This window comes from Salmo salar, chromosome ssa03 (genome assembly GCF_905237065.1).
Source record: "Salmo salar chromosome ssa03, Ssal_v3.1, whole genome shotgun sequence".
Taxonomy (NCBI): domain Eukaryota; kingdom Metazoa; phylum Chordata; class Actinopteri; order Salmoniformes; family Salmonidae; genus Salmo; species Salmo salar.
The window spans coordinates 8,748,974-8,761,780 of record NC_059444.1 but is presented as its reverse complement, the minus strand read 5'-3'; the positions used below and the strand labels follow the sequence as shown (position 1 = coordinate 8,761,780).

The following is a 12,807-nucleotide window of genomic DNA, read 5'->3' as shown; positions in this document are numbered from 1 at the left end:
GCCAATGTGTGATCGTAAGTGTTACGTCAGGTACATAGTGGCCACCACCAACATCAGAGTTGCCCACCCCTGATCTATAATGTGATTGCATTGTTTATATTTATTATCCTTTATAAAAAACTTTACTGAAAGAATGTGAAGGATAAAACTGTTTTGTATTTTTGCAGAAATTCTTCATGAGATCTTACTAGTCATAAATGATTAAGTGTTACACTGCAAAAGTTCCTTGCGAACAGATCAACCCTGGATGATTTGACAGACCTTCGACTTCCAGTGTCCTCGCTGTAAGACTTGAGGAGAGTTGAGGGCCAACTTTCAGATCAAGACTTTAAAAAATAACCTGGTATGACAAGATATCATTCTATAATTACATGTATTGCTGAAAAGTAATCAACCAAGACACAATCTGACCCAGAGTACCATTCCAGTTTTCTTCAAATTAGTATTATATTCATCATATACGCGTTTTTGTTTTTCAGACCATATATTTGGGACTGTCTGGAGAGATGACCACCAAGGAGAGTGTGTGGAGAATCCTCTCAAAACTCCTTACAAATGGCCTGGTCATGAAAATGAATTGGAGAGGGGCCAAAGGAAACAGGCTTTTGAACCTCTTGCCTTAAAGTGTTGTTATCGGTAAGTTTGCCTTCAAGGCCACTGCATGGGGCAGAGAGGCATAAAGTGATTAAATATAACAGGCCAGCATGTCAATTTCATTGTCAGCTGGGAAGTTCATTATTACAACAAAGTTCAAGGCAGGAAGAATATAATAAACTGGAAATATTTAACAAAAAAGCCATTGATAAAACAATTTTGTAGGGATAGGGGAGTTGCATAAACAATGAGTCATTTCTGGAAGTATTTCAGTAAGTGTTCCATTTATTCTCTTTCTGATATTTACAAAGGTACTGTGTGTCGCAGCCATTGCAGTTCCTGATGGATACAGCTAGCCCCTGACAGAGATGGAGAAAAGAGAGAGCGAGTGACCAGACCTTGGAGGAGTGATGGAGAAAACTGAAAGCATACCAGAGCTTAAATCGAAAGAAACTTAAATAGATTTTTGTCAACTACTTTTCATGATGAAAAAATTAAATTGAGTCTTTCCTGTTTAAGTAGTTATTTGATACAAATTATACCCATCCACAAAGTATGTATAATAGTAATATTTAAAATTACAAATTTTGTATACATTTTTAAAAAATTGCATCGGGCCACTTCTTAGGGGATTCTGGTAAAATAAAATCTGCAAAGTTTGCTGAATTCCAGTAGACGGAAACGGCCTGATGTACTTGGGCCGATTCTGGGCAGTCATTCATGCGGAGTCCGGCACCCGATTCTAGGCCAATTCAATCAGTTCCGGCCCCCCTCCTCATTGCTAGCTGGGTAGCTATATTGACAAATGCAGTGCTGCTGTTTTTGTTGTTTAGAAATGAATGCTATGCTGGTTTAAACTCAAATTGTCCGTTTCAAACGTGGAAGTATAACATTGTAAACAATGGAGTAATATAAAACCTTGTATTTTGTCTTGTGACAGGGTATGAACTTGAAATGACAAGTTCAGGAGTCAGATACATTTATTTTTATCAGTGGGCAAATAAATTATTGAAGCAAGGTTTGAGACACTTCAAGATCCCATACTGTAGCTTTAAAACCACACTCCTACAGTTGTTTTTAAAATGTTGTAGTGATCTTTGCTAATGAGCCATGTTACAATTGCCACCCAAGTGGGCTACCTAGCTCAACACGGAAAGGATCAATGTTCAGTAGGTTGCTTTAAACGCTAACTGAATGGATGGGGTTTGTCTGGCGGTAAGACTGCTTATTTTAGATAATGTCCACCCACGTCCTACATTCATGTACAATGCACATATTAACCCTATACAATATATTGAAAATTGTGGAATTACTATATTTCCTGACTGTTCTTTTCTTGAATGTGCTATATAGAGGGACTATGCACCCTATTCCATTCTATAGTCTCCTGAATGAGTCACTGGCAAAGTGGCATGGCAATCTAATGTCCTCTTCTATGCTTACTCAGTAGGCTGGTTGACTGCAAAATCCCAGGCCTGAAGCAGTCAATGCACAACAATTCTGAACGCAATCGCGGGAATAAGACTTTTGAAAGCTAAATTATTATTTTTTTAAATCTAAATTTTTAATAAACAAATGAAACATGTTAAACCATTTGAAATTTGAGTGGACTTCCTGGTTGGGGAAAGACACAAGGAGGCATCTTTGGACATCTGATCCACTAAATAAAGAGGAGATAGTGTGATGCAGTGAGTATAGACCTCACCCTTTAGTACTAGTATCAACTTTTACTATTGTTAACACCCTGGCCCTCTTGAAGTGTTGATCGTTGACCTGAAGCACGTTAAAATCTCCCTAGATTACAAACCTAAGGAGAAACTTAATTGCAAGTGGGTCTTTGAGTTACTCAGCCTGGAGATAAAAAGATAAATACAAAAAAAAAACATTGAGATGAAAGCAAGAGGAAAACTGTTGAATATTACTTAAATTTTTTGGATAGATGACCCAGTTTGGCACCTACAGTAATAGCAGCAAATCTTGTAAAAAAAATGTATTGATTGGAGAGAGGGCAATCCTGTGTTAAAGGTGTTCCTGTAGAAAGTTGTTTTCACACTCAAATGTCTATCTTGAGACCATAGCATACCTCTACCACTTTAGGACAGGGTTCGTCACTACTGGCTGGCAGCTATAGTAAGTACCCTGCGTTTTTATGTGAGCACTGTGTTGTGGATTGTCTCAGGGCAGCTCGGGACACACACACGGCCTCTGTTTTTATGTCCCTATCATGGACCTGGTGGGAAGATACCGTAGATAGATACTGTACTCCCCCCCCCCTCCTGCTCCTTTTTAACTCTCCCCACAACACTTCTAACACATTTACAGTTGAAGTCAGAAGTTTACGTACACCTTAGCCAAATGCATTTAAACTCAGTTTCACAAATCCTGACATTTAATACTCCTAAAAATTCCCTGTCTTAGGTCAGTTAGGATCACCACTTTATTTTAAGAATGTGAAATGTCAGAATAATAGTAGAGAGAATGATTTCAGCTTATTTCTTTTCATCACATTCCCAGTGGGTCAGAAGTTTACATACACTCAATTAGTATTTGGTAGCATTGCCTTCGTTTAACTTGGGTCAAACGTTTCAGGTAGCCTTCCACAATAAGTTTGGCCCATTCCTCCTGACAGGGCTGGTGTTCCAGTGAGTCAGAAGTTACCATACACCAAGTTGACTGTGCTTTTAAACAGCTTGGAAAATTCCAGAAAATTATGTCATGGCTTTAGAAGCTTCTGATAGGCTAATTGACATAATTTGAGTCAACTGGAGGTGTACCTGTAGATGTATTTCAAGGCCTACCTTCAAACTCAGTGCCTCTTTGCCTGACATCATGGAAAAAATCTAAAGAAATCAGCCAAGACCTCATAAAACAAATTGTAGACCTCCAAGTCTGATTCATCCTTGGGACAATTTCCAAACGCATGAAGGTACCACGTTCATCTGTACAAACAATAGTACGCAAGTATAAACGCCATGGGACACGCAGCCGTCATGCCGCTCAGGAAGGAGACGCGTTCTCTCTCCTAAAGATGAACGTACTTTGGTGCGAAAAGTGCAAATCAATCCTAGAACAACAGCAAAGGACCTTGAAGATGCTGTATGAAACAGGTACAAAAATATCTATATCCACAGTAAAAGACTCCTATATCGACATAACCTGAAAGGCTGCTCAGCAAGGAAGAAGCCACTGCTCCAAAACCGCCATAAAAAAGCCAGACTACAGTTTGCAACCCTGATGAAGACAGCTTGTCTGTCGAAACGTTGGACATAAATATTTTTGCATCTGAGCTCCTAGAGTTTGTGGCTCTCCTTTATTTTTCACGGTTCGCCACTGCACATGGGGACAAAGATTGTACTTTTTGGAGAAATGTCCTCTGATCTGATAAAACAAAAATATAACTGTTTGGCCATAATGACCATCTTTATGTTTGGAGGAAAAAGGGGGAGGCTTGCAAGTTGAAGAACACCATCCCAACCGTGAAGCACAGGGTGGCAGCATCATGTTGTGGGGGTGCTTTGCTGCAGGAGGGACTGATGCACTTCACAAAATAGATGGCATCATGAGGAAAGAAAATTATGTGGATATATTGAAGCAACATCTAAAAGACAGTCAGGAAGTTAAAGCTTGGTCGCAAATGGGTCTTCCAAATGGACAATGACCCCAAGCATACTTCCAAAGTTATGGCAAAATGGCTTAAGGACAACAAAGTCAAGGTGTTGGAGTGGCCATCAAAGCCCTGACCTCAATCCTATAGAAATGTCACGTCCTGGCCAGTATAAGGTTAATTGGTATTGTAGTTTGGTCAGGACGTGGCAGAGGGTATTTGTTTTATGTGGTTCGGGGTGGTGTTTTGGAAAATAGGGTGTTTGATTTAGTATTTCCGGGTTTTTGGTTTATGGTCATGTATTTCTATGTGTTATCTAGTTAGTTGTATGTCTATGTTTGGTTAATTGGGGTGGACTTCCAATTGAAGGCAGCTGTGTGGTGTTGCCTTTGATTGGAAGTCCTATATTAGTTGGGTGTGTTTGTCTTTGGATTGCTGTGTTGCCTTCAAGGCTGTCATTTTGTCGTTCATCGTTTTGTTTATTTTTTGTATACGTGTTTGTTTGGTTTTTCCTTCTTTTCCGTTAAATAAAGAAGATGAGTATACACATACCTGCTGCGTTTTGGTCCGCCATTTCTAATGACGAGCGTGACAGAATCTCCCACCAACTAAGGACCAAGCAGCAGAGGAAGGAGCAGAGGGACTTCGAGTTGGACTGGTGGGAGAAATGGACCTGGGAGGAAGTTCTGGACGGGGCCGGACCTTGGCACCAGGCTGGGGATTATCGCCGCCCGCAGTGGGAAATTGAGGCAGCCAAGGCAGAGAGGCGGAGGTACGAGGCCATGGACGCGCTGAGGGAGAAGCACGAGAGGCACCCCCAAGACATGTTTTGGGGGGGGCACACGGGTAGTTTGGCTAGGCATAGGAAGAGCCGGAAGCCAGCTACCCGTGGTTATATGGAGGAGCGTATGGGGTGGAGAGCGCCATGTTTCGCTGAGGAGCGCACTCTCTCACACATACGCACACACAGTCCGGTGCGCGTTATTCCAGCCCCTCGCAGGTGCCGTGCTAGAGCGGGCATCCAGCCTGGTAGGAGGATGCCTGCGCAGCGCATCTGGTCGCCGGTACGCCTCCGAGGACCAGGCTACCCAACTCCTGCTCTACGCACGGCTACCATCAGGCCCCTGCACAGCCCAGTCTGCCCTGTACAAGCACCCCACTCGTACAGGGCTACTAGTTCCATCCAGCCAAGACGGGTTGTGCAGGAGGTAAGATCAAGACCGACTGTGCGCCTCCATAGCCCTGGGTTTCCAGCTCCTGTCTCTCGTGCGGGCCCGGAAGTGCGTCAACCCAGTCCGACTCGTCCTGTTCCCGCTCCACGCACTAGCCTGGAGGTGCGTGTTCACAATCTGGTACGCCCAGTACCAGCACCACGCACCAGGCTTCAAGTGCGTAAACCCAGCCTCGCCAGTCAACAGTCGTCATGGCTGCCCGCCAGTCAACAGTCGTCATGGCTGCCGGAGCGTCAGGACGGCCCGGGCTGCCGGAGCGTCAGGACGGCCCGGACTGCCGGAGCGTCAGGACCGCCGGAGCGGCCCGACCGCCCGAGCTGCCAGACTGTCCCGAGCTGCCAGACTGTCCCGAGCTGCCAGACTGCCCAGACTGTCCCGAGCTGCCAGACTGCCCAGACTGTCCCGAGCTGCCAGACTGCCCAGACTGTCCCGAGCTGCCAGACTGCCCAGACTGTCCCGAGCTGCCAGACTGTCCCGAGCTGCCAGACTGCCCCGAGCTGCCAGACTGCCCGCCCGAGCTGCCAGACTGCCCAGACTTCCCGAGCTGCCAGACTGCCCCGAGCTGCCAGACTGTCCCGAGCTGCCAGACTGTCCCGAGCTGCCAGACTGCCCAGACTGTCCCGAGCTGCCAGACTGCCCCGAGCTGCCAGACTGCCCCGAGCTGCCAGACTGCCCCGAGCTGCCAGACTGCCCCGAGCTGCCAGACTGCCCCGAGCTGCCAGACTGCCCCGAGCTGCCAGACTGTCCCGAGCTGCCAGACTGCCCCGACAGCCTGGAACAGCCAGAGCCGGAGCCACCTCCAGATATAGGTGGGTTGGGGAGGGGGGGTGTAGCACAGTGCCGTCGTTGACGGCAGCCACCCTCCCTTCCCTCCCTTTAGTAGGGGGGAATTATTCTTTTTTGGTGTTGCTTGGGGTTATTTTGTTAAGGTGCTTCCGGGGTTAGCACCTTTAAGGGGGGGGTACTGTCACGTCCTGGCCAGTATAAGGTTAATTGGTATTGTAGTTTGGTCAGGACGTGGCAGAGGGTATTTGTTTTATGTGGTTCGGGGTGGTGTTTTGGAAAATAGGGTGTTTGATTTAGTATTTCCGGGTTTTTGGTTTATGGTCTGTGTTTATGTATTATCTAGTTAGTTGTATGTCTATGTTTGGTTAATTGGGGTGGACTTCCAATTGAAGGCAGCTGTGTGGTGTTGCCTTTGATTGGAAGTCCTATATTAGTTGGGTGTGTTTGTCTAATTGTGGGAGATTGTCTTTGGATTGCTGTGTTGCCTTCAAGGCTGTCATTTTGTCGTTCATGGTTTTGTTTATTGTATACGTGTTTGTTTGGTTTTTCCTTTTCCGTTAAATAAAGAAGATGAGTATACACATACCTGCTGCGTTTTGGTCCGCCATTTCTAACGACGAGCGTGACAAGAAAATTTGTGGGCAGAAATGAAAGTGTGTGTGAGCAAGGAGGCCTACAAACCTAATTCAGTTACACCAGCTCTGTCAGGAGGAATGGGCCAAAATTCTCCAAACTTATTGTGGGAAGCTTGTGGAAGGCTACCTGAAACTTTTGACCCAAGTTAAACAATTTAAAGGCAATGCTACCAAATACGAATTGAGTGTACGTAAACTTCTGACCCACTGGGAATGTGATGAAATAAATAAAAGCTGAAATAAATCACTATACTATCAATGACATTTCACATTCTTGAAATAAAGTGGTAATCTTAACTGACCGAAAACGGTGAATTTTTACTTGGATTAAATGTCAGGAATTGTGAAAAACTGAGTTGATGTATTTGGCTAAGATGTATGTAAACTTCCGACTTCAACTGTACATATATATAGGGGAAGGTTGTCTGGATGGGTAATGTAATTAATGTGTACTTGTATAGTACAAGCAAGTACCCCTTTAATATAGACTTCACTTTAAAGAACTTTGGCAAATTGGGCAACAAAAAAAAATCTAACTCAAGCTGGATTTCAAAGCATGCTTTTAGATCAATGGGTAACTGTTCTCTGTTCCTGTTATTTTAGGAGCAGAGAACCGGTAAAACACTTTCACAGAAAAAAACCTTGTGCATGTTGGATCTAATCATCTATGTTCACAAACAAGTCAGATGCCTCTCACAAATCTAAATCAGATCATCTCAAATTACACCCTGAAAGAAGCTTGTCTGTTGGCCCGGAAGGACTGCTGACTGCAGCAGAAAAACGCCTGTGTTTAAGTAAAAGAAGAGCTAGAGTCATGTTAATCATGGTACATAGAAGTAAATAATTGCATAGATGTTAATGGTTAAATGCTGGTCCTTACTCAGAGGGAAAGAATTTTAACAATTTGTAATCTTGGACTAGCTATTTTGTTCTAATCATTTTTTCCCCTTCATATTACAGTAGCCTATGCTTTCAAATCTGACCCTTAATTTAGAGTTTATCGGTAATTGAAAATGTGCTCATTAGCTTGTTGATCATGCCACACATTACAGTATATTTTTAGAAGAAGAGACTGATGTGAAAGGCATTCATAGTAAATTGGGTTGTTCCACAAAGAGTGCCTTTTGCATCCCTTTGATATTTTAAGTCAAAATTGTGCACCAATATTGGCAAATGCCAAACGTCCTGCACGGTGTTGGGCTGTAAGCACAACCCCCACCTGTGGACGTCGGGCCCTCATACCACCCTCATGGAGTCTGTTTCTGACCGTTTGAGCAGACACATGCACATTTGTGGCCTGCTGGAGATCATTTTGCAGGGCTCTGGCAGTGCTCCTTCTGCTCCTCCTTGCAAAGGCGGAGGTAGCGGTCCTGCTGCTGGGTTGTTGCCCTCCTACGGCCTCCTCCACGTCTCCTGATGTACTGGCCTGTCTCCTGGTAGCGCCTCCATGCTCTGGACACTACGCTGACAGACACAGCAAACCTTCTTGCCACAGCTCGCATTGATGTGCCATCCTGGATGAGCTGCACTACCTGAGCCACTTGTGTGGGTTGTAGACTCCGTCTCATGCTAGCACTAGAGTGAAAGCACCGCCAGCATTCAAAAGTGACCAAAACAGCCAGGAAGCATAGGAACTGAGAAGTGGTCTGTGGTCCCCACCTGCAGAACCACTCCTTTATTGGGGTTGTCTTGCTAATTGCCTATAATTTCCACCTGTTGTCTATTTCATTTGCACAACAGCATGTGAAATTTGTCAATCAGTGTTGCTTCCTAAGTGGACAGTTTGATTTCACAGAAGTGTGATTGACTTGGAGTTACATTGTGTTGTTTAAGTGTTCCCTTTATTTTTTTTGAGCAGTGTATATGGGGCTTTGGTGACAAAACGGATGGCACTGTGATAGACTACATCCAGTTTGCTGAGTAGAGTGTTGGAGGCTATTTTGTAAATGACATTGCCGAAGTCAAGGATCGGTAGGATAGTCAGATTTACGAGGGTATGTTTGGCAGCATGAGGGAAGGAGGTTTTGTTGCGAAATAGGAAGCCGATTCTCGATTTAATTTTGGATTGGAGATGCTTAATATGAGTCTGGAAGGAGAGTTTACAGTCTAGCCAGACACCTAGGTATTTGTAGTTGTCCACATATTCTAAGTCAGAACCGTCCAGAGTAGTGATGCTAGACGGGCAGGCAGGTGCGGTCAGCGATCGGTTGAAGAGCATGCATTTAGTTTTACTTGCATTTAAGAGCAGTTGGAAGCCACGGAAGGAGCATTGTATGGAGGTTAGTTAAGTGTCCAAAGAAGGACCAGAGGTATACAGAATGGTGTCATCTGCGTAGAGGTGGATCAAAGAATCACCAGCAGCAAGAGCGACATCATTGCTGTATACAGAGAAAAAAAGTTAGCCCGAGAATTGAACCCTGTAGCACCCCCATATAGACAGCCAGAGGTCCAGACAACAGGCCCTCCGATTTGACACACTGAACTCTGTCTGAGAAGTAGTTGGTGAACCAGGCGAGGCAGTCATTTGAGAAACCAAGGCTGTTGAATCTGCCGATAAGAATGCGGTGATTAACAGAGTCGAAAGCTTTGGCCAGGTCGATGAAGAATGCTGCACATGAAGAGCACTGTCTTTTATCAATGGAGGTTATGATATCATTTAGGACCTTGAGCGTGGCTGAGGTGCACTCATGACCAGCTCGGAAACCAGATTGCATAGTGGAGAAGGTACGGTGGGATTCGAAATGGTCGGTTATCTGTTTGTTAACTTGGCTTTCTAAGACCTTAGAAAGGCAGGGTAGGATAGATCTATGTTTGTAACAGTTTGGGTCTAGGGTGTCTCCCCCTTTAAAGAGGGGGATGACCGCGGCAGCTTTCCAATCTTTGGGGATCTCAGGCGATACGAAAGAGAGGTTGAACAGGCTAGTAATAGGGGTGATGTTGATACCCGAGTTTGAGTTGTGACTTTTCATCACTGACCTTTCACCTTTTCAACCAAAAGATGATCAAGCAAATATATTTTTGACAACGTCAAACTTATCTATATGGATAATGTAGCTAGCTGGACCAATTGGATCAATGTTAAGTTAACTAAATGTATCATTAGTAATGTTAGCTAGCTAATCTACCAAGCTAAAATCGCCATGGTTGAAGAATTGTTCAGATTTGAACAAGATCATATCGGATTTTCCAGTTACGGTGAGCATTTGAAGGCAGCAATGGTGTGCTTGCTGAAGGGAACAACAGTGTTATTCCTCATACTTAAAAAGAAACTCACCAGTCACACAAACACTCAACATTCAAGAACATTTTATCCTATGACGGAAAGGTTGTTGTCCAAAAGGCACAATCTTATGCAGATGAGCAGTACTGGTACTTGGAAAACCTAAATAGTTCACTTCAAAGTAACAATATAATGATTGCCTAAAAACATATATGGGTGTTGAAACTGTTTTTTTTTTACAAGATTCAATACTTATCTAAAAGCTTCTTAACAGCTAACTCTTTTCCATTAGCTAAATAATTTACAAAGAACTGAAGGGCTAATTAGTCGCTAATACGTACGCAATGCAGAGGCACACTTAACCATCAAAAATATGTAACTTTAAATGCTTTGATCTTTAAAATGATCACAAGGCCAGATCAGTATTTAGCACCGTCAATGTGTCCAGCCAGATACACCAGATGAAAGTTAACTCTAATCTAGGCAATCTAATCCAAACTGTGAAAGCGTCTTATTTTTCAAGATTCCAGTTAAATTAATTTACCACATGTTTTAAGGTTGTCTTATGCATCTCAGTGTCCATTCAGCCCCAGTCTCCTCCTCCACTCACTCCCCGTCTTACCCTCTCCTCAGTGGGTATAAAAGAGGACATTTATTTACCACCTTCACTTCATCTGGAACCTCCAGCCTCAATCTGATCCACTGAACTACTGAACCACACGGACTGTGAGTATCAAAGTGGGAGTTTAGCAACTTAAGTTTCTGGGTATAACATGTCTCCTGCTATATGTTGTGTAGCCTTGGCAACAACTGAATGATCTGGTTTTCAGGGATACAGCTATTTTAAACCTAGCTTCCTTTTCCGCTGAAAACGGATGTGGGAACTCTTACACCTGCCACGTTAAGTTATATTTTGTGTTACAGGTGATAACGCCAAGTAGTGATTTGAATATGCTAAAAACTGAAATGTATTTTGGGGCCACTTAAACTCTTGCCTACAGTCAGGATGCCTCAATTGAGTGGAAGAGTGCTAGTCAGGTGTCCCGAGTGGCACAGTGGTCTTGCTGTGCCATTATAGATTCTGGGTTTGAGTTATTGCAGCGACCGGGAGACCCATGGGGCGGCTCACAATTGGCCCAGCGTTGCCTGGGTTAGGGGAGGGTTTGGTCGGCAGGGATGTCCTTGACCCATCATGCACTAGTGATTCCTGTGGCATGCTGGGTGCAGTGCACGCTGACATGGTCGCCAGGTGTACCGCGTTTCATCCGACACTTTGGTGTGGCTGGCTTCCGGGTTAAGTGGGCAGTGTGGCTTGGCTGGGTTGTGTTTCAGAGGACGCATGGCTCTCAACCTATGCAGCTGTGAGGAGACAAGACTAACTACCAATTGATACCATGAAATGGGGGGGGGGGGGGATAAAGACTGCTATTCACCATTTGAAAGGTGGTCCATATTACTATTTCAAAAGTGATTAAATTACATATTTTTTCCATGGGAATATTTGCTGAAGGAATTTATAAAAGGCTAGCTATATGTATTTTTTGCTAAGCAGTTTTATTTATTCTTTATTCAGAATCATGAGCAGGAACTACATGTCCAAGTATGATGAGATGCGTAAGGGAGACTACATGTGGTCCAATAACAAGGAATACAAGGCAGTTTTCCAGGTAGGTACATTTACAGATACAGACCATATGTGATCTGAAATCAGCTATTGCTGAACCAGGACAGTGGCTCCCAAACTGTGTGGTAAAACATATATTTTTTTAATGGTTATTCGCATACACATCCTTACCACAACCCTTTATCTCATCTGCACAGGAGGACGGTAACTTTGTCATCTATGGCTGGAGGCAGATGTGGTCCTCTGACACCGCAGGACAGCGCGACGCCTACCGCCTGTGCATGCAAGATGACTGCAACTTTGTCATGTACAAGAGGGATAACAAGATGATGTGGCAAACCAAGAGCCAGGCTCAAGGGTTCAAGATGTGCCGCATGTACCTACATAACGACGGTAACCTGGTCGTTGAGAAGGACGGAGAAGAAATGTGGAACTCTTCTTCCTCCAAGGGTCACAAGCAGTAAACGTCCTGATTCGGTCCAAACGGGCGTCAAAGAAGATGACCTCTGTACCATCAGTCAAATGCCTGTGTTCAAATATCCACATTAATATACCACTTACAAATCAAGCGATGTGCTTTGCATGCTTTGTGTAAGTGTTATGCTAGTGTGGTTATTGGAACATAACCTTAATGTATCTGATTCAGAGTGAAATGATTATCCAATAAACCTTTTAAAAATGCCCCAAAACTGTCTTGTGAAGCATGTTTTTTAGTTTCTGATGGTGGTCTGTTTGATTTGATGGGTCCAATGAGAAATGCATCCTTTCCATGAAGTAATCACTGATCTCAAAGTTGGCAAGAGGAAAGCATTAGGTTAACTTCCTTACACTTTATTTTGATAGTTACCTACAGATGATCTACAGATGCTCAAACTATCAACATGTTGAGATATATATATATATATATATATATATAGCCTGCTAGGGTAACAGTTAATGTTAGGGCTATAAAACTTAGTCACCAGGGAAAGTCTACTCACCCCTGCAGTTCACATTTTGCTTCCTTAAAATAAAATAATCATTAAATTGGGATTTGGTTTCACTGATCGACACAACCTACTCCACACTTTCAAAGTGGAAGAATATATATTTTTTTACTGAGAAATCTGGAC

The 12,807-nt window shown here is 43.7% G+C and overlaps 1 protein-coding gene across 1 annotated transcript; it reads left to right on the top strand.

Moving 5' to 3' along the window:
* The first annotated feature begins 10,615 nt into the window (after positions 1 to 10,615).
* On the top strand, positions 10,616 to 12,384 carry LOC106597230 (mannose-specific lectin). Its single transcript, XM_014188442.2, has 3 exons — positions 10,616 to 10,797; positions 11,645 to 11,738; positions 11,893 to 12,384. The coding sequence occupies exons 2-3, from the start codon at positions 11,649 to 11,651 to the stop codon at positions 12,157 to 12,159; spliced, it is 357 nt and encodes a 118-aa protein (XP_014043917.1). The 5' UTR covers positions 10,616 to 10,797; positions 11,645 to 11,648; the 3' UTR covers positions 12,160 to 12,384.
* The last annotated feature ends 423 nt before the right edge of the window (positions 12,385 to 12,807 follow it).